The sequence below is a fragment of the Schistocerca cancellata genome, chromosome 7, assembly GCF_023864275.1.
Source record: "Schistocerca cancellata isolate TAMUIC-IGC-003103 chromosome 7, iqSchCanc2.1, whole genome shotgun sequence".
NCBI classification, from domain to species: domain Eukaryota; kingdom Metazoa; phylum Arthropoda; class Insecta; order Orthoptera; family Acrididae; genus Schistocerca; species Schistocerca cancellata.
In genome coordinates, this window is record NC_064632.1 from 333,278,430 (window position 1) to 333,300,613 (window position 22,184).

The following is a 22,184-nucleotide window of genomic DNA, read 5'->3' on the forward strand; positions in this document are numbered from 1 at the left end:
TCCAATAATGTATTTACTGTGCATCAGAATGGACAAGAAATGTCCCTAGCTTTGTGTGTGTGAAATGTTTAAAATCAAAACCAGGTGGTTCATAGACTACATTTATATTTAAAATAAATTACAATATACAGGATGACCATTATTGAACTATATCAAACAGCACGGTTGGCTGTGGGGCATCATGGGAATTAGTATGCGAATGCATGGTTTGGTTTAGCAATGAAGCCCATTTTCATTTGCATGGGTTCGTCTATAAGCAAAATTGGCACATTTGAGGGACTGAGAATCCACTTTTTACAATTGAGAAGTCTCTTCACCCTGAATGGGTGACTGTACAGTATGCAATGTCCATTCATGGATAACAGAAACGATATTCCTCGATGGCTCAGTGACTACCAAAAGGTACGTGAAGGCTTTGGAAGATGATTTCATACTCATTATCCAAAGTGACACTGACTTCAACAAGATGTGGTTCATGCAAGACGATGCTTGACCCCGTCTAAGCAGGAGAGTGTTTGATGTCCTGGAGGAACACTTTGGGGATCGCATTCTGGCACTGGGGTACCTAGAGACAAATGGCATAGACCTCTATTGGCTGCCGTATTCTCTGGATCTGAATACATATGACTCCTTTTTGTGAGGCTATATTAAAGACAAAGTGTACAGCAATAACCCCAAAACAATTGCTGAGCTGAAAACAGACATCCAGGAAGTCATCGACAGCATTGATGTTCCGACACTTCAGCGGGTCGTGCAGAATTTTGCTATTTGTCTGTGTCACATCGCCTCCAATGATGGCAGGCATATCGAACATGTCAAACCTAGATCTGAATATCTGTAGTACTGTGTTCACATTTCTTCTTTTCAGCTAAATACACATTGCAACAGGCAGACTAAAGGAATAAAATCACTGTGTGGTATTCATTTAAATGTGTGTAAAATATTGTTATTAACATGAAGTTAGGAACTACACTGTACTCTGAGAACCAAGTGTGTTGTTTTATAATTTTACCTTTCAAAGCATCTATTATAAAAACTTCTGCAGTTTACAAAAAGTTTGACTTCAATAAACAACTTACATTCGATAACTATGACAATGAATTGACGAACATGATATTAAATATATTACATACAAATGAAAAATATGCAGTAACACAGAACATCAGCATCATTCTTATTGTTTTATTTTCATGCTGACTTTTTAAATGTTTCTTTGTACAACATATAAATAAATTTTTGATTTTAGTGTCAGCTGCAAAGAAATCTGCAGTCTTTCTAGTTTTTAAAAATTGGCTTCAACTTGATAGATATAAGGAATTCATCAAATCAGTGCTAAAGTGAGTGAGTGAAAGTTCAGAGTTTTGACATGGAGACCAGAAAATTAAGTAAAAAGCTTTGGGTGGTGATTGATTTTCAAACTGGAGACCTGGAGCAGAGCAAATAAGGGCTCACACATCAAGTTCTTTTCATGTCCCCCCCCCCCCCCCCCCCCCCCCCCCCCCCCCCCCCCCCCCCCCCCAGGGGGCTCATGGTTCTTTCGTGAGTTTGAGCATGGCACCCATTGGGTCCCAAGCTGTTGCAGCCCATTCTTCCCCCCCCACCTTCTCTCGCGGTATTCTTACTCATGTCAACATGACTATCCACCTGGATTCCTGTATTCCTTGCAATTTTGTTTCCCCTTGACTTTTCTCATTTATCCTTTTTGGTGTTTTTGGTCCCCTTTTGGAATTTGCCTTCACTTCTAAATGTTCTGTCTGTAGAGTGAGCTATTTGGGGAAGAACTCCTTCCTAAGTGTCTCCCTCCCTTCCTCCCCCTCTTCCCTCTCTGTTGTAGCCACCCCTCTGCCTTGCTAGGTCCCAACACGTGTAGCCAATCTGTGGTGGGGCTGTTATGTAAACAACTGGCTGGCCCCCTGACAACACTTCTGATACCTGAGCTGTTGCATCCCCATTTATGCCTATGAGTGGTTACTTGTCATTCTGGAGCATTGGAGGTCTTGGAAATGGCCACTGCGCCATATGGCCTGTGATGTGGCTGGGTGGTGTCCATGAGGTGAGCCACTGGTCGAATGGGTGGTATTAGGGAGGATGCTTTGTGCATGAACCATATTGAGTTCCAAAAATCTGTCCGTTCTCCTACGACCATCTCTTCGTGTGGTAACAGACTGTTGAATGCTGCTTCCTATAAGCCTGCGACCTTCCCTTTTCTGGCTGCACCCTGGAAGGTTCGGGGTAAAAAACTTTCCCCACAGGTTATGTGTTATCAGTGTGAGGTGAAGCGTACGGCCCACCGCCTGTGAGATGCTTGGAGTTTGCATGTCAGGCACAGATCTTCCTGATGTATTGCGGATCTGCCATGGGGTGACTATAGACACCCACTCCATGAGAGGAGCACATGCGTTCTGCCACCCATGTATGTAATTTGTCATGACTGACACTCCACACTCACCATACCACCTGATTTACAAGAAAGAAAAGAATATAAGACATTCCTTGATCATCCGTTTTACACTGAGGATAGTAAAAATATGGCTGACTCATCCTGTGTTGATGATTTCTACTGGTGCATACTACCCCCTCCTACCTCTTCCTTGCCCCAGTCCTGTCTCCCACCCTCCCTCCTCCTGCCTGTCTCCCGCCGTGGTCTTTCGGTTATCACTCGATGTGTTTCCCACCACCCCTTGGTCTCTGCTGTTCACGACCTCCTTGCTGACCTTGATGACTGCTTGTTTGGTTTGATTTCCTTTGGGTTCCTGGCCACATAAGTATCCTGGCTTGACGTCAAATCCCTTTTTATTCAGTCGTGGCCTTAATCCTGGGAGGCCCTGTCTAATGAATTTTGTGTCATCAAGGAGATTCCCACCATGTGATGTTCTTCTCCCTGCCTTTCCTCGTGGGAGTTCACCATCCTCTTCCATCTTAATATTGGCCATACTAAGTTGGCCCATGGTTTTTATTCTGCAATGTTTGTAGTTGTGGGGCTTCTCGCCCAGTGATCTATATTTTGTTGGACCTCCCCCAGCTTTCGGCCCTTCGTACTAAATGTGCCCTCCCACCTTCCTTGTTTCTGGTGTTACCAGACGATCATCACATGTTTGTCTGTCCTCAGTTTTCTTTGTGAAAGTGGTTCGTACTCTTGGGTATAAATCCTTGAATTTTCCTTTTGAATTTTGAGTCCCTCAGTTTAATGTAGGCATTGGTTTTGGAGACCTTGATCTTGCCTCCACACTGGCCAGGTTCTCCCTACCTTTTCCTTACATTTGGTCTTATCTGTTCTGCTGTTTTGTTCCCCTTTTCTAGTGTCTCCTTCCTCTGGTGTTGTCCTGTTGTATCATGATAATAGCATGGTGTTGGTGTCAGGACGAATCAGTGGCTGTTCTGATGCCCCACCATGCATAACGCTTTTGGGGCACCCCTGATTTCCCCATTTCCACCCACTGCACTCCTGTTATTTCCTCTTCCTGCTGTCCTGATATCCCTTTCTCCACTTAGCATGTTATACCTTCCACTTGACTGAACTATGATGAGTGTTGTTCCTCCCTCGATTTCTGCAATCCAGATCATGGGAACAATGACCTCGCTGTTTGGTCCCCGACCTCGCTGTTTGGTCCCCGACCTCGCTGTTTGGTCCCCTCCCCCAAAATCAACCATCTCTTCATGTTAATTGTATCAGCACATAAAATACCCATTGAAACTAATAATAAAGTTCAGTCGATATTGTCATTTTATTTCAAACAAATGATGGACTTTTCTCTACATCTATGTTTTTAGCTGTCTTCTCTTCTGTCAGTTGGTATTAAGGTGTAGTTGTTTTTAACTCCTCTCTTTGTCTTTGTGTTTTACAGTTCTGATATTGGTGCTTATGGACCCAGTTGCTTTTGTGCCCTAAAACAAAACCATAATCAAAATTAAATTCTTCATCTGGTGGCAACTACAGACTTTTTAAGCCCTATGAAGGAGATAGAAACTGCTGCTTGTCTTTCAGTTTTATAACATGAAACTTGTGATGTGTCCCAAACTGAAAAAGTATCTTTGAGCATCAGTCATTTACAAACATAAGAAATATTAATGTTACACAAGTTATCACTCTCAAAAGTAAGGGGCCAGTATTAGGATGAGGCCTCAAATGTTTTTGGCTAAGTCTGCAGTCACAGATACACAAGCAAGAGTCTTGAGCATTGTTTTTGAATTGTAATTCTCATAATCTTAATTTCATCATGCAATATGGAATTCAAACATTTTTACCAGTCAGAAAATTTATTGGAATAATGAAAGATTTAGTAAACTTTACACGGGAGTCACCGAAGCGCTGTGCTCAGTTCAGAGAGTTGCATTTTGAAAGTGAGAAAGAAATTGAAAAATGTTTACCTTCTCCATCAGCCTACAGTCCAACAAGTTATATATTAAGATTTAACATTTTATGGAATTGTGGTTGATGTCTCATTTTGGTATACATTCCTATTTAACAGATGTGTAGCACAGATAGAGTATAGGAAGGTTGTAATGGCAAATTATAAATAACTGATGTAGCTTCTGTATGACATTTCTATCGACAAGGGAATTGGCAGCAAGGTATCGGCCAAAGCATGGGTTTCTACGATTATGATTATTTGCAAAGGTGAAAGTGTTATTTCAATTTAACAATAGTTATTAAAGTTTTTCATTGGTTAAAAATTTTAAATACAGAATTACAGAAATGTAATCGTGTGAAAATACCAGTTACTGATGTTTTAAGTGCTTCTTGTGATTTTAAATTTGAAGAATTTTTGCGTAAAAGTGCTCAAACAGTTGCTGATCTTGGTTCTAACTCAAAACATCTTGATGAAAGTATCAAATTCAGAATGTCTCAAGAATTTTTCAGAAAATCGTGTTTTGAAGTTATAAATCAATTTATTGCATCACTCTAGGATTGATTCAGCATTGGTTCCTTGAAATTTTTTTAATCATTGGAAAAATATACCCTTGGACATAATATAGACTTGGATGGAATCGTAAAATTTTACAAAAATGGTTCTGATGGAGAGAGGTTAAGTAAGAGATGTGTTTTTGCAACTTTTAGAGAGAGAAAATGAGCAGTTAGGAAAACTGTGGAGTTTTAAAAAGTTATGAGCGGACAAGACAATTAATTACAAAGCTTGCGTGCTTTGTTTGCATTCTTATTAAGCTTCCTTGGTCATTTGTTGTGATAAACAATGCTTTTGTAAGTTTATGAAAAACTTGTTTAAGATAAAAGGTGTTACAAGGTAGACTGAACCATACGATTATTTTGCATGTGTTCTGTGACATTTTTCTTTCATGATTGACAAAGTGTAGCACAGTTTTTGCATCATGCAAAACATATTTTTTGTATTGGAATGCATTTAATTAAATAAATATTTTAAGAAGAGTTGAATATTAATATTCTATTTTTATCCCTAAAAAGTCTCCAGTTCATGAAATTTTCTTCTGTTTACAATTTCTTCCTTTTATGGACAACTACACACTGGGGCAAAATATGAACTACTGGACCTGGTAACAGTGATAGTTGCCTGAAAGCAGTAATAATTGATTCACTGTTTAAGATGAAAAGAGATAAAAGCAAGTGCTACTCTTTCTCAACCAAATTAAATGACTGCCCTTCAGGCAATCATTAAGTCCTTGAAATCGGGTCCCTGTAATAAATAATTATCTTTTCTTTTATCTCCGCTGTCAGCCATGAAACAGGAGCTGTCTTTGACTGTGCAAATGAGATCTCAATTTCATGATCTAATATAGTCTCATTGCTTATGTCATATCATTGTATATATGTCAAGTTATGGCTGGTGTTTTTTGTATTTCTGGAACTTAGGACAAATTCGCTCTGGCAATGTATACAGTGTGTGTTAAGTCTTTCACACTGTGGTTGAAGGCCGGACAAAGGTTTGTGTTACTCATATCACTGTGTCCTTTTCGTTGTATCACACCTATAGATAATGAATTTATGGCTTATGATGGATTTTTTGAAACCAAACATCTGAACTTGTGAAGAATGCAGGAAATTACATTTTTAGGTTTCCTGAAGGCTTTTGACAACATCCCTCACAAGCGACTTCTATCTATGTTACAAAACGACTATCCTGGTTTGTGGTTCACAGTCCCAGTTGCAAGTTGCCTGTTGAATGATCTTCAGAGGCAACAGAAATTTGATTTTCAGTATCTCACATAATTATCAACCAAATTTAAAAATTTAAATTTCTGTCATAAACTTCACGCTATGAGAGATAATTTTATGTTGAAACCATAACATAATAAGTCGTTTTACAATTAGAAACTGTGTGTGCCTTGAGGCATGCAACTGACATTGTGCAACACTATACAGGGTGTTACAAAAAGGTAAGGCCAAACTTTCAGGAAACATTCCTCACACACAAATAAAGAAAAGATGTTACGTGGACATGTGTCAGGAAATGCTTAATTTCCATGTTAGAGCTCATTTTAGTTTTGTCAGTATGTACTGTACTTCCTCGATTCACCACCAGTTGGCCCAATTGAAGGAAGGTAATGTTGACTTCGGTGCTTGTCTTCACATGTGTCTCATTGCTCTACAGTACTAGCATCAAGCACATCAGTACGTAGCATCAACAGGTTAGTGTTCATCATGAACATGGTTTTCCAGTCAGTGCAATGTTTACAAATGCGGAGTTGGCAGATGCCCGTTTGATGTATGGATTAGCACAGGCCAATAGCCGTGGCGTAGTACGTTTGTATCGAGACAGATTTCCAGAACGAAGGTGTCCCAACAGGAAGACGTTCGAAGCAGTTGACCGGCGTCTTAGTGAGCACGGAACATTCCAGACTACCATATTTACTCGAATCTAAGCCGCACTTTTTTCCCGGTTTTTGTAATCCAAAAAACCGCCTGCGGCTTAGAATCGAGTGCAAAGCAAGCGAAGTTCTGAAAAATATTGGTAGATGCCGCCACAACTATCTTCTGCCGTCGAATATATGTAGCGCTACACAGGCATGCTTTGTAGGCACAAAGATAAATACTGGCGCCAAAACCTCTGCGTCAGTAAATTAATTAAAAAAAAAGATGGAAGACGAGCTTTTTTTTCTCCGCTCCAAGTTTCGACCACTTCATTTTCATACATTATCATACAATATGGAATACAAATTCCATATTGTTCATCTTCGAGTGTAGCAGCATTTCAATGTACTACGAAAATCCGACTGGCGAGACTGTTGGGATGTTTGTCAATATGGCCAACTCTACGTTCTGAATTTTTTCCTATCTGTGAGAAGAGATGGTTGCTAATAGGAACCTGATGAAATGTGAATCACATGCAGTATTCTCTTCACCATAAGAATAATACAAATATAAACATTTTGCCATGTATTCTTTCGTGTTTGCTGCTATCTCATTTAAATCCTGTCTGCCTAATAAACTACGAAACTAGAGTGAGACAACAGCAAACGCGGAAGAATATACATATCGTGTCATGTTTATATTCGTATTATTCTTATGCCTAATAGTGATACAGTCATAAATGAAGCACGGCAACTGACTAGATTTTTAAATCTAAGATGACTCTAATTTCTGTGCAGAATTTGATGTACTAAAGAAGCGGCCACAAATATTTTCAAACGGAGAAAATTTTTCACCTAACTCTCGTTCAGAACATGTTCTATCATACGCAGTCTACTATTTGGTTCTTGTTGATCATTATCAAAGAAAGCAGCAGTGTAAGTAACAACAAATAGCAGTCTCTTGCCATTGTTTCGCTAATGAGACGATTCCTCTTTCTTTTTTTTTTTTTTTTTTAATTGTAAGCGGCGGTAGCACGCACAAAAGCAATCCATGCCGCGAGCGGCAACAGGCCGTAAACACGCACTATCAGAATGTGACAAACAATGCATGACACAGTACAGTAATGCATTTTCAGCTTAGAGTGACGTAAACACCTATAACAAAGAAAACGGCACTTATCAGATCAAAGCAAAATAAGCAATCGATTCAAACCAGACGAAGCACGTGAAAAAGGAAGGGTTCCCGTATAAATACGGACGGAGCGCCTGATGCATAGCAATGGCTACCTGGTAAAGCTCAACTGCTAAGCTTACGACTCTGTAGCTGTATCGTCATTCATTCAACCTAAATTGTGTCTCATATTACAATGGACCAACTTTGTTTCGATTTGGAGGTGCGGCCTAAAACTTTTCTCCCCCCTTGAATTTAGAGTCTCAAATTTCACATGCGGCTTAGATTCGGGAAATTCCCCCCTTACTTCGAGTCTCATTTTTCAGGTGCGGCTTAGATTCGAGTAAATACGGTATGACTCGCGACTGGAGAAGACCTAGAACGATGAGGACACCTGCAATGGACGAGGCAATTCTTCGTGCAGCTGACGATAACCCTAATGTCAGCGTCAGAGAAGTTGCTGCTGTACAAGGTAACATTGACCACATCACTGTATGGAGAGTGCTACGGGAGAACCAGTTGTTTCCGTACCATTTACAGTGTGTGCAGGCACTATCAGCAGCTGATTGGCCTCCACGGGTACACTTCTGCGAATGGTTCATCCAACAATGTCAATCCTCATTTCAGTGCAAATGTTCTCTTTACGGATGAGGCTTCATTCCAACGTGATCAAATTGTAAATTTTCACAATCAACATGTGTGGTCTGACGAGAATCCGCACGCAATTGTGCAATCATGTCATCAACACAGATTTTCTGTGAGCGTTTGGGCAGGCATTGTTGGTGATGTCTTGATTGGGCCCCATGTTTTTCCACCTATGCTCAATGGAGCACGTTATCTTGATTTCATACGGGATACTCTACCTGTGCTGCTAGAACATGTGCCTTTACAAGTACGACACAACATGTGGTTAATGCACAATGGAGCTTCTGCACATTTCAGTCGAAGTGTTTGTACGCTTCTCAACAACAGATTCGGTGACTGATGGATTGGTAGAGGCGGACCAATTCCATGGCCTCCACGCTCTCCTGACCTCAGCCCTCTAGACTTTCATTTATGGGGGCATTTGAAAGCTCTTGTCTACGCAACCCCGGTACCAAACGTAGAGACTCTTCTTGCTTGTATTGTGGACGGCTGTGATACAATACACCATTCTCCAGGGCTGCATCAGAGCATCAGGGATTTCATGCGACAGAGGGTGTATGCATGTATCCTCGCTAACGGAGGACATTTTGAACATTTCCTGTAACAAAGTGTTTGAAGTCACGCTGGTACGTTCTGTTGCTGTGTGTTTCCATTCCATGATTAATGTGATTTGAAGAGAAGTAATAAAATGAGCTCTAACATGGAAAGTAAGCGTTTCCGGACACATTTCCACATAACATTTTTCTTTCTTTGTGTGTGAGGCATGTTTCCTGAAAGTCTGGAAATTCCTGGATGGTGCAGTACGTAAAATAAGGGAAAGGCAATGGCAACCACTCACCTACAGCAGATCGATGGATGGAGGACAGTAACATACAACAGAAAACAGCATTCACACTAGCTTTCGAGCACTCCCTCTTTCTAGCAACAGTACACACATTCACACACACAAATGCACACTTCCTGACTGCAGAGGTGTGGTTGTATGTGTGAACGTGTGTACTACTGCTAGTAAACGAGGCTGCAGGAGTGTCAGTGTCCTTACTCATCTAGTCCCTTCCCTATTCCCATTCCAGCACTAAACAGCCAACTATTTCACCAATGCACCAAGTCTTTTCACTTCTAACCTCTCAACTGCACCATAATTCCTAAACCTCTCTCCACCTCGTCCCTGCACACTCCCACTAGCAGTATTTTACCCTCCCTGCCATTACCCTGCCATCCCTCCCCCTCCCTACCGCAACTTCCTAGGTACCCCACCTGGTTGCCTGTCACATCATGCACTGCTGGTCGTAGTCTGGCTTCAGCTGCCAAAGACTGCAGTTTTGTGTGTGTGTGTGTGTGTGTATTTTTGACAAAGGCCTTGTTGGCCGGAAGCTTATTTTGTGACAGTCTTTTTGTTGTGCCAATCTGTGACTCAGTAGCTCCGCTATATGGTTAGCAGAAACTATCCTTTATGTAACGTTATTACATTCCAGCCTGTATTTTCCATTGTTAATATTATGAAAAGGATAGTTGCTACTCACCATACAGCAGAGATGCTCAGTCGCAGATAGGCACAACGAAAAGACTGTCGGAAAGTGAGCTTTCAGCCAACAAAGCCTTTGTCAAAACACACACACACACACACACACACACACACACACACACACACACACACGTGCTCACAAAAGCAACTCGCACACACATAACCTCAGTCTGTGGCAGCTGAAGCTAGACCATTTCTCTAGTGCAGTATAGAAAGCCATTGTGGGAAACTTATGAGACAATAGGTAATAATGCAAAGAGAATGAAAATAATAATGATTAAAAGCCTTGAAATTATGACACTTTTGACATCAGTTTCTCGTGCTGTATAGTGGCACATAACAAACTGATAGGGAACACAGGTCAGATTCAGACTGCACCAAAGAATAAGAAAATTCACAAAGGCATTTGATGCGTGGATATCTTACTTTTCTTAAATAATGGGCCCACGTGATTTGATAGCTACCTGAGACAAAGTACCAACAAGACTGGAGAAGGGCTATCACATGTGCTCTTAGGAGACCTGTGGGTTTCAACGCGTGTTCTGTTGCTTTGCTGTGGTAGTATATCAGCTGTTATATTCTTGTTACTGACAACATATTTAAGTACCAGCTCTAAGAATACCACTTCTGCTTTTCAGCCGTGATTAATGATCTTCCTTCAGTTTCAAGATGAGCACACTCTGACTGAACTCAAAGAAGTTATACAGGGTGTATATGCCTCGGGACAACCAAGAAAAACCTAGGAATTTTTTCATCTGGGAGAAAACTGGGAAAAACCCAGGAATTTTTCATTGTTTTAGTTTTCAGTTAAATTTTTGTAATTTTGACTGGTAAGAACTGATACTCTAACAGAGAATTTCACTGTAGCCCGCTACTGCAGAATAATATTGCAGCAGTGGGACTTTAATGAGGGAGAGAAAACCAAAATAAACTTAAATTGCAAAGGAAATGCGCCATTTCAAACAACAAAACACAGTGCACACACAAATGTCTGCCAACACCAAAATGTGTCAAAGGCTTTAGGATGAAGACTATGTAATACTTCATAACAACAAACTGCTTCCAATGACTGTGATGTCACGGCAATTTACATTAGGTTCGTTTGAACAGGTGCCAGCGGGCTCGTGTGTATGCCCGGTTCAGTCGTGTATGAGCAGTACCTGCTCGCGCTTATGGCTACTTGAAGTACGGCTGTTAGCTGTATCAGCAGTAGCAACAAGCAGCCACACACTAGTTGGGAAACTACTTCTGGTGAGCCCAAGCTGCCAGGTACACGCATGCGTAGAGCAGTCTAAGTTGCAGTGGAGAGGGTAGTAGTCTCCATGTGATAGTCTCCACATGCCCCGTGCTTAGGTTTAGTGATTTCACTGTTTTGTCTGTGTTTACAACTCTCGTATCAAATGAAAACTAAACAGGTTTCTGTGAGAGGTAGCGAGTGAATTAAAATACATTTACATACGTATGGAAGGCAAAAATATGTTATTAGTTTTAGTTTACTGCCTTGCACAACACTAAAGTTATTTTTGACGATTTGCTAAAGAAATTTGGCTTTTATTAATCTTTTCCGCAAAGGCAACCTGTTTGTTTGAAAGAGAGTGTTTCATTCTACAGTATTGGCTAGCATCAACTGTTTGCTGAATTAAAAGTGCCCATTTTTACCTCCTGGCACATATGACATTATGCCATAATAAAGAACCAAACATGAGATAATACAGTACAGGTACTCCAAGAAAATTTGCAGCCCGAAAACCACACTGTAAAGCTTAAGATAAGGTTGGGGCCTATTTCTTTCTGGCTCTGAACATACGAATGTACACTTTCAGCCGATTTATGCATTTTAGTCTGGTTTGCGAAATTCAGTTTCTCTTAGAGTACCCTCTGATGTTCTGTTTCATTTACGATGTAATGTAAGATCTCATAAAGCTATATAGGTATGAACATGTGGGCTTCCTACATCATCGTAGCTGAGCATGCATTGTAACATAGTTTTCTGTCGCTCTCTGACAACTGCTGAAACGAACTGTAACAGGTAGCGAAAAATATTGCGAATGGTGGTTGAAAAGCATTACTTTCAAAGTAAATTTCATTTCACGCAAGATGAATTATGTTACATGTGCGAATGTGCTTTGAATTTCTGAAATCACAAAGTTTTTGATTCCCATTTAAAGCTTAATACGCTGAGGGCCAACCACTTAGAAGAATTTCGAGCCAAACGTTTGTGTACTGTTTAAAATTTTACTGGCACAATTGTGTGATGTATATTAAAGTTTAATACGTGCGAAAAAGACCAATATTATATGTGAAAGCTTAGTTTCTTGTGTAGCTACACTATGTATATTAATTTAAACAAATAACTTTTCCTGTTTATTTGTTCGCGCTACTGGACTGTGATGTTGGTTGCTATGGCCTGACTCATGTGTCCTATGCCTCGATTATCTGCTGTCATTGGCTCGCTATGATTGACCTACTAAAGTGCATAACAATCTAGATTTCAATGCTTTGGAAACTAATGTGCTGTGTTTGGTGGAATCCAAACATATACTTTTGTAATACGAAAATATGCAGCGTACATGCTGTTGCACATCAAAGATCTTTCCAAATGCCCCCCCCCCCCCCCTCCTCTCCCCCATTGGGGGGCATTTGTTTTCTAAAGTGCAGGGAAGTTTTATGCCGGGGTATAAAACCTTAATCATTCACAGGGGCGATAAGTTTTATGGTTTCAGGAGAAAGTATTCTGGCACTTAACATGGAAAAAGTATATTTTCACCTGGGAAGAAGTGTATTTTCACTCAGGACACCCAGGAAAAATCTGGGAATTTTTTTCCCCCTTGTCCACATGTACACCCTGTTATAGCTGATTCTTAAATCATTGTCGGTCAAGACTTTCGTGAAGCAGCTCCTCCCACACATCCTGCTGATGCCTCATTACCTTGTCAAAACAGTAAAAGCTTCCACCATATTCCCTAGTAAGAATTTAAATTGGTCAAGAGTGTATCACAACATGCTGAAAATCTCACTTGCTAATTTGCACTTAAACAAATTCAGAGAAAACATATCCACGTACAATAAAATCATGTAGTCCAGTAACTGTCGTGCTGATTCTGTACCATTATGATGAACATAAAAGTGGAACAAATAGTCATCTGAAGTTTTCAGAAACCATGCTTGTGTGAGATTTGGTTTTTTGATCATGTTAATCCTCATCTTTGTTAGTGAGGGTGGCTGTATCCAGATAAGTAATGAGATTTTCTTAGTCAGTGCACTGACAATAGCTTTCCCTACCCCCTCTTTCTCCCCAATTCTATTCGGGGAGAAGAGGAGCTTGTGGCACAACTTGACTAAAAGAAGGGATCGGTTGGTAGGACATGCTCTGAGACATCGAGGGATCACCAATTTAGTATTGGAGGGCAGCGTGGAGGGTAAAAATCGTAGAGGGAAACCAAGAGATGAATACACTAAGCAGATTCAGAAGGATGTAGGTTGCAGTAGGTACTGGGAGATGAAGAAGCTTGCACAGGATAGAGTAGCATGGAGAGCTGCATCAAACCAGTCTCAGGACTGAAGACAACAACAACAACAACAACAGCAATAACAACAACAACAACAACAACAACAACAACAACAACCACCCCTCTTTTTCTTCCATATCCTATGCTACTTCTGTAATAATTGTTTCTGATGATTTTTACCAACTATTGTTTAGCTCTCTCGTTTTCCAGATGTGATTCCTGAAGTGCTGTTGTTATGTGGTTCAGGTAACACACTCACAGGCAACTGTATTATAGCTAGATACACAGTTTGGGAGAAAGCATTCTCTTAGTGAATTTAAATAGTTTGTGTGTTCTATGACTGGGATGTCAGACATTACATTTGGCATGGCAATTGAGTGAAAGTTGGATAAGGAAAACATCAGCATATTTGATTGTAGGCAGAATATGAGTGCTCATGCTCTTTGCCCTTTGCATCACATAGGTTATGTACGCACTAAGATTTCTTGTTATGCCACATTGAGTGTGCTGAGAGTGCTAAGATTTTGGAAAATCTGGTTTCAGAGACAGTGAACATGAGCAACAATGTGCTGATAAGAGTCCATGTTCACTATCTGGGATTGTACCAGTGGGTTACTGGATGCACTGCAATTTAATACTGAATGACAGTTGAGCAGATATACTACCCAGAATCACATCCTTGCTTTTAGGTACAGAAACCACTACCCTATACTTGCATCGCTGCTTGCAAAACCACCAAAGGCATACTAATTAACACAGGCACAAAAACACAATAAATCGACACTAAAAGCATTAAGTTTTGTTACCTGAAGTGGAGGGTCAGTCTATATGTTACTATAAGCTGATGGTGTGATATGAATGCATTGAAAACCACGCGAGGCCTCACATTTGTCTTGCCAACAAGGACATCATTCAGGCAGGTAATGGAGTATTTTTGTATAGTGGATGGTTACAAAGAAAAGAACACACACTTGGCATTGCCTTACTGTCAGACAGTAAAGACACTTTCTATTTGACCATGTGGATTTGTTTCTTCAACTACAGCACCCTGCTTGTGTCATGTACCTTCAGAAGGACAATTTGTGGGGATTGTTTCCCTAACTAATTTTCTAAAACTAAATACAGTGTAGTGGAGTGTGGAGTGCTAGGTTCTACATGTGGCTAGAAAATGACACTTTTATTAAAAACCAAATTGCTACACCAAAGGGATATGAATTTGCCTCACAGATTAACTTCCTTGCAGGAGGTCACTTGGTAAGTTCTGCGGTGCTAAGTAAAGGCGCGCATTGCAATCGTCTCTCGCGGGAAGTACCGGTGGCGAGGTGACGAATGGAGAATCAAGTTTTGCACGGTGATACCCAAGTAGCCACAAAATGCACACCATTCGGAATGTTTGTTGCACATTATTTTTCACTCACGGTGTGGGTGAACCTTCACCTTCAAACTTGATGGCACATTTGTCAGCGACAAATGTGTTGCTACATGGTGTGTCCACCGAAACACAGTTGCGGGACTGGAACGATTCTAACACAATGAGGATGAGTCAGTCTGAGCAAAACTAGGCTGGCAGCCTTGTCACACCCCGAGCAACACTCTTTGCACTTGTAGCGAGTGACCGTAGTGTGCAGGTAACCGATTATGCAGCAGTCTGTGGCGGAAGTCGGAGTTTGAAGAAAAAACTTGCTGTTGTAGCAGGCAGGCCACCACAAATTCATCATTCGCAAAATGTTATGGGCGTTAGAATGCTTTTGTGGCATCCCAGTTCACCCAATTTGCATCCCATTGGGCACATCTGGGGCACCATTGAGTGATACATGTACACCGTGGATCCAGTACTGACAAATGTTCGTAAGTTATGGGTGGTAATTGAGTGGTCGTGGACCTGGATGGCTCCTTGATGTTAGCGTCCTGTAGGGTATATGCCACAATAAATTGCCCCCATCATTATGGTTAAAGGGTATGCTAAATGCTTGTTAAATTTGTGTCTTTTTGGTTGCTTAGAAGTACGTACAGTACCCCCATTTGACATGAATGTTACACTCTGAGAAATTGAGAGGTAGTATTGCTTGCTATTATTTAACTGCAGGAGATGAACTAGGCAGTACTAGTACTGCCAATACACACTACGTAGCTTTTGGAGCTAATAATTCTTGTGTGGCAGAGAAGATAGGGACATGCTGCTGAAGGTTAAAAGGGAAAGTCAAGTCATTGTGACACTAGGATGAGAGACCCACCAGTAATTATGATGAGGGTAGACAAAGATGAAGGGGAAGCATTTGAGAGAGGTCAGAGGTGGTACATTGGTAAGTACTGTGCCAGCTTCATTTTAGAGATAAGGACAGAGTGAGAAGTAAAGATACAGGAGAACAGAAATTAGGATGTGTGTGTAAACTATCTGATCAAAAGTAACCAGACATACCTATGTAATTGGGAATTTACCACTGGATGTCGTGAGAGGCGGATGTGCCTGTAAAAGGAGCCAGGGAGTATTGTATTGTTTGTAGAGAAGCAGCTATAGCAGAATGTGTCAATCAGAAGACTAGTCATTGGGTGTCACCCGAGTAGAAAGTTTATCAGAGACATTTAGACTCTTCTGAAGCTGTTCAGGTCAGCTGATGATGATGTGATGGTGAAGTGAAAATGTGAAGGGACAACAACCACAGCTAAACAAAGACCAGCCTCATATACTGAGGGATAGAAACTATGGAGTGCTATGGGGGTAGCATTAAAAAGTCACATGATATCTACAGAAGGAAGAAGTTTTCAGTAAACTTCTGATGTGATACTTTCTCCCATAATATATGGAAGTAAGATGAATCAAAGTATGTTCAACATTTTGAAGTACCTCAGCAGTTGGGCATGGAAAGTAAAAAAAAATTGCCTTAACCTTCTAGTAATCATTAATTTGATAAATATCTCCATACCACCTTCAACTGTCTATTGTCACCTTTGGTACAAATAACAGTGGCGACACACCATGGAATGGCAGCAATGAGGCCTTGGTAGGTTGCTGGAGGGGGTTGGCACTACATTTGCACACACTGGTTGCCTAATTTCCGTAAATTTTGGAAATGGGGACAATGAGCTCTGATGCCATGTTTAATTATATCCCAGATGTGTTTGATCATGTTCAGATCTGGCGATTTGCGGGGCCAGCACATCAATTGGAACTCACTTGCACAAGCTCCACTGGACACATGGATGCCCATGTGAATGTTTCCCAGAGCATAATGGAGCTGCCACCAGCTTGATTGTGGTTTGCAGTACAGGTATCGAGAAGCTGACAACGGATTCGTGTCCTCCCTTCGGCATGATGACAGAGGTATCAGGATTCATCAGACCATGCAATGCCCTGCCACTGCACCAACATCAGTGCCGATGGTGACACGCCCATATCAGTCATAGCTTCCGAATGTCGTGGTGTTAACATTGGCACATGCATGGGTCATCAGCCCATCATTGGGAGTGTTTAGTGCACTGTGTATTCATACACACCTCTACCTTGTCCAGCATTAAAGTCTGATGTTTGTTCCGCCACAGTTTGCTGGCTGTCCTGTTTTATCACTTTTCCCAGCCTATGACGTCCGACATCTGTCATGAGGGTTAGCCACCCAATCCCACAACATCGGGACATGGTTTCACCTTGGTTTCTCCATGTGTTGAAGTCATTCTGATTGATTGCATGCCTTTCCCATTCTACACATGGACGCTGTGCTCACTGATACTACTTACACCCTGTCTGTGTCTGACAAGCTGTCATTCCTTGGCCCAGTGATGCTGCTATCGCCTAGATGGCTTTATATTGCTAGTAGGTTGGTGGTCATGTTTTGGCTCCTTAGTGCATATGGGATGTTGAATCCTGTCTTGTGAAGTGTGATGAAATACAAAGTAGGAGTGTCAGACTTATGATTCAGGATCCAAACACATCAAGAAAAAAATCCGGACAAGGAACTGAAAGTGAAATGAGAGTTTGCCAACTGTGAAGAATTTGGGCATGGCATTGAGAGCTCTGATTGGAGGAAACCAGTTCAAATGCGTTAAGTTGAACTCTCAAGTAATTTTAATCGGATTATAGCGATCAGATTCCAACACTGTGAATCATGTTCAAAGCCAGGAACAAGGTATGTCAGTGTGTAAGACAGCAGAAAATTACTATAGAATTAAACATCGCTTGTTTTGTCCTCTTAAGATGTACTTTCTGACCAATAAGTAGTTTTGTTTGATATCTATTCTGTTACATTATACCAATTGTCATATTAGCAACTTTAAGAATGTACTTTGGAAAGGAAAATGAGGTAGGCTTAGGAAGGAAACAAATTCAAGAAGTAATGTAAGTTAAGACGAGGTGGATAGTGAGGAGGAGTGCGTGAGGAAATTATAATCTTGATATTTGTAGATTTTTGACTGGGATGAAACTTGACAAGGCAGTAGTCTTTTGTTTTATAGTAGCATCATGGTTTTGAGTGGGGTATATATAGCAAGGATATTTGTTTGCTTATGTGTTCAATATGGTAATTATGGGTGTAAAATCAGTTACAAGATTGTTGGTTTACGTACTGAGAATATCTGTCAGAACACGTCCACTCAGTTAGAGAACATTTAATGTGTAAGTTGTGGCAGCTGTTAAAATGAATATTAATTCATATTAATTATTGGTGCTACTGAACTCGGTGTGTATTAAGTTTCTGGGTAGAACCATTGGCTGTGGAATATTTACAGATAAAAACTTCCATTTTGCAAAGGCTTTATATTAATTTGCATGTTTGTAGATCGATTCATGAGTAGTCTGTGTGTACTGACTATGTGCAAGAAGTGAGAAGAGTGTTTTGCTGACTTTTGCATTGGTTATTATATTCTATCACATAATTATTTAAGAGAATTCTGCATTATTAAAGTACTCTCCAACAGCATAGATTCCCTGAATAACAAAAATACACTCTTTGGTTTTAAATAATTTAGTGACTGACCCATTAATGGAGTACAAATTACAACTGTTGGTGTGTTAAGGCTCACGGTTCCTCAAACATGCAAAAACTTATTTTTTCTTTCATAGAAACATCATGAAGTGACTAATCATAATGTATAAATTTCAGTTTAAATATTAATGACACCAAAGTAGGACTTGTGACAGTTCTGCGAGTTTACCATAGCACTTGAGAGAAAGTCACATAAATGAATATAAATATGAATGAAAACCTCGATGTGAATTCACTTATGCTGTTGTATCTTTAACTTCAGTGTTTTGACACCAAAATAAGAGACCATATTTCAACTGCAGCACATATTTCTCATGACCCTTTTAAGTTTGCACAGTCCGCTGCCTAACCCCCAAATCCTATTGCTTTACCTTACATGTTCTATCTTCTGATAACTGCAGCAAATGAAGCAATCAAAGAGGGATATAAATGTATAAAAAATGAGATTGACAGGAAATTCAGGAAGACAGGAAAAACAGGAATGGTTAAAGGACAAATACAGAGCTGCAGAAACATGTGTGACTAGGAGAATAACAGGTGCTACCTATAGGGAAATTAAAGAGTCCATTGGAGAACAGAGAAGCAGTTGTATGGATATAAAGAGCTCAAATGTGAAGCCAGTACTAAGCAAAGAAGTGAAAGGAAATGTGGAACAAATATATAGAGGGTCTGTATAGGGGAAACAAATGTGAAGACAATATTACAGGAAGAGAAGAGGAAGTAAGTTGAGGTGAGATGGGAGACGTGATACTGTGAGAAGTGATTGACAACATTCCTTCATAACTATTTAAATCGTTGGGAGAACCAACTGTAATAAAACTTATTCCTCCTGGGGTGGAAGACACATGTAACAAGCAAAATAACTTCCTGAAGTGTGTAGTAGTAATACCAACCCCAAAGAAGACAGATGCTGCAGTTGTGCATACTTCTGTGCCATCAGTTTAATGAATAATGTCTGGAAAATATTGACATAAATTATTTACAGAAGAAGAGAAAAATTGGTAGAAGTCGCTCTTGGAGAAGGTAAGTTTGGGTTCCAGAGAAATGTAGGAAGGCGAGAGAGTACTGACCTTACATCTGATTTGATAATTTAAAGAAAGCCAAACCTATATTTAAAGCATTTATAGGTTTAGAGAAGTCTTTTGACAATGTTTACTGAACTCCTTTCTTTAAAATTTTGAAGGTAACAAGGATAAATACAGGAAGCTAAAGGTTATTTATAGATTGTACAGAAACCTGACTGGTTATAAGAGTTGAAGGATGCGAAAGGGGAATAATAGTTGAGAAGAGAGTGATATGGGGTTGTAGCCTATCCCTGAAGTTATTCAGTCTGTACATTGAGCAAGCAGTAAAGGAAACTGAGGAGAAATTTGTAAAGAGAATTAAAGTTAAGAGAGAAGAAATAAAAGCTTTGAGGTTTATCGATCACATTGTAATTCTGTTAGATAGAGCAATGGACTTAAACAAGAGTTTTTATAGATCCATCATACAGATGTGGATGGATTTTGCTATTTGGCCAGAAAAATAACTGATGATAACTGAAGTAGAAAGAAACAAAATACAGGCTGGCAGTAAGAAGAAAAGTGTTCTGAAAAAGAGGAATTTAACATGTGATATAATGTAAAGTGTTTGGGAGTGTTTTCTCAAGGTATTTATTTGGAGTGTAGCCTTCTGTGGAATTGAATCATGGACAATAGACAAGATGAGAATAGAAGCTCTTGAAATGTGTGGCTACAAAAGAATGCTAAAGGTTAGAGGGCTAGATTGAATAACAGATGAGGAGATACTAAATCTAATTGGGAACAAGTTAACTAAAAGAAGGGATTGCTTGACAGGACACATGAGGCATCAAGCAATAGTCAGTTTGGTAATGGAGGGAAACCACCACCACCACCACCACCACCACCACTGCAGGTAGATTCATCAAACCTTGATATTATGCAATAAACTCTTATGAAGACATTGTTCCTCATTGGTTGTAACAGGCCTTTGTCGTTGATTTCGTGACAGTTGCATTACATGGTTGTGACAGGTATTAGATTTTTATTCATTAATTACTTACTCTGCAGTTTTCCTTCGGAAAAGGCAGCCATATTGAAAATGAATTATTATAGAAAATATGTAAATTAGTCGCGGATGAATATTTGAGATTGCCGTGGTTGCAATTTTACAGATAACCATAAAGAGAATGTGCTGCAACTAGTTGTTGAAAGATGTCCTCTTAAAGAAGTACAGAACATAAGGAAGAGCAAGTTTGCTGCAGAAGAAGTAGATTGTTCTACAAGAAAACTTGTCATCAAGAAAGAAGCAGATAAAAGAGGTCGCTTGACTTGTAGTTAAAAATGTAAGTGTGGTCTTTGTGTGTGTGTGTGTGTGTGTGTGTGTGTGTGTGTGTGTGTGTGTGTGTGTGTGGAGTTGTATATGCTTTTGAGATTTTATGGTAGTGTGTCGATGTTTTTTACATAATGTTTATTTTGATGAAGAGCAAAACCTGTACATACATTTTTACTAAAATGTATGTATGAAGATTATTCTGTGATATTGTATGAATATGAGGGAAATGTCATATGTTTTCTGTGAGAACTTTATGCCTTGTAATAAATGCTCATTACCATCTTTTTTTTGTATTCTTGCAATACCTGGTTCTTATGTCTTTTATAGCAGTCAGTACTATTTCCTCTTATGGAATGCTCTGCGATTTGAATTCTACACGAATGTTCATATCTCACAAAAGTATGGTTAATCAAACATTGGAAAATCCAGGATGGAATGTAACAATAGGAGAGAAGGAAAGTTGCATCTCCGCTATATGGCAAGTAGCAACTTTCCTTCTCTCATATTGAAAGTTTGGTTAAGTAAGTTTGGTACCTCTATGCAGGCAATACTGCACCCTTAAGTGTATTCTGAATTCCACTGTGATAGGCAACTAAATAAATAAGATTATAAGTAATGTGTCATACTGATAAAAGTGTATTTTCAAAGCAATTGTCTAAGTGGACATTTTAGTGATTATAATGTAATAAAAAAATCCTATCTTGTTCTCTCATCTGCATTCACATAGATACACGACAAGCCACCATTTAATGTTATTTGGAGGGCACTTTGTCTCTGTTAATAGTCATTTCCTTTCCTGAGTGAGGGAAAAGCAACTGTCTATATGCCTCTGTACAATACATAATTTAGTCCTGAAGCTAAATGTATGCTAGAGGCAGCAGTTCTGCAGTCAGCTTCAGATGCCGAATTTTCTAAACTTTTTCAATGGTGTTCCTCAGAAAGAACATCGCCTTCTCTCCAGAGATGCCCATTTGAGTCCCCAAAACATCTCCATAACACAAGCGTGTTGATTGAACCTATAGGTAACATGTATTGCAGCCCACCTTCGAATTTCTTCAATGTCTTCCTTTAATCCGACCTTGTAGGGGTCTCAAACACTCGAGCTGTAGTCAAGAATGGGTCACACTAGTATTCTGTACATGGTCTCCTTTCTAGATAAACCACACTTTCCTAAAAAATTTTCCAATAAACTAAAGTCAGCCATTTGCTTTCCCTGCTGCATTCTCTACATGCTCATTCCATTTCATATCACTTTGTGA

At 39.9% G+C, this 22,184-nt stretch overlaps 1 protein-coding gene across 2 annotated transcripts in view; it reads left to right on the plus strand.

The window, feature by feature from the left end:
* LOC126092462 (protein Spindly-like) overlaps window positions 1-21,336 on the plus strand; it is a 148,017-nt gene extending 126,681 nt beyond the window's left edge. The window contains exon 11 of one of the 2 annotated variants that reach the window (XM_049908065.1): window positions 20,765-21,336. In XM_049908065.1, the coding sequence (XP_049764022.1) occupies window positions 20,765-20,931 (167 nt within the window). In that variant the 3' untranslated portion in view covers window positions 20,932-21,336. Of the gene's footprint in view, window positions 1-10,744; window positions 10,922-20,764 lie in introns of those variants that run through there. The other variant, XM_049908066.1, reaches the window with a different exon arrangement.
* Window positions 21,337-22,184: the final 848 nt, after the last annotated feature.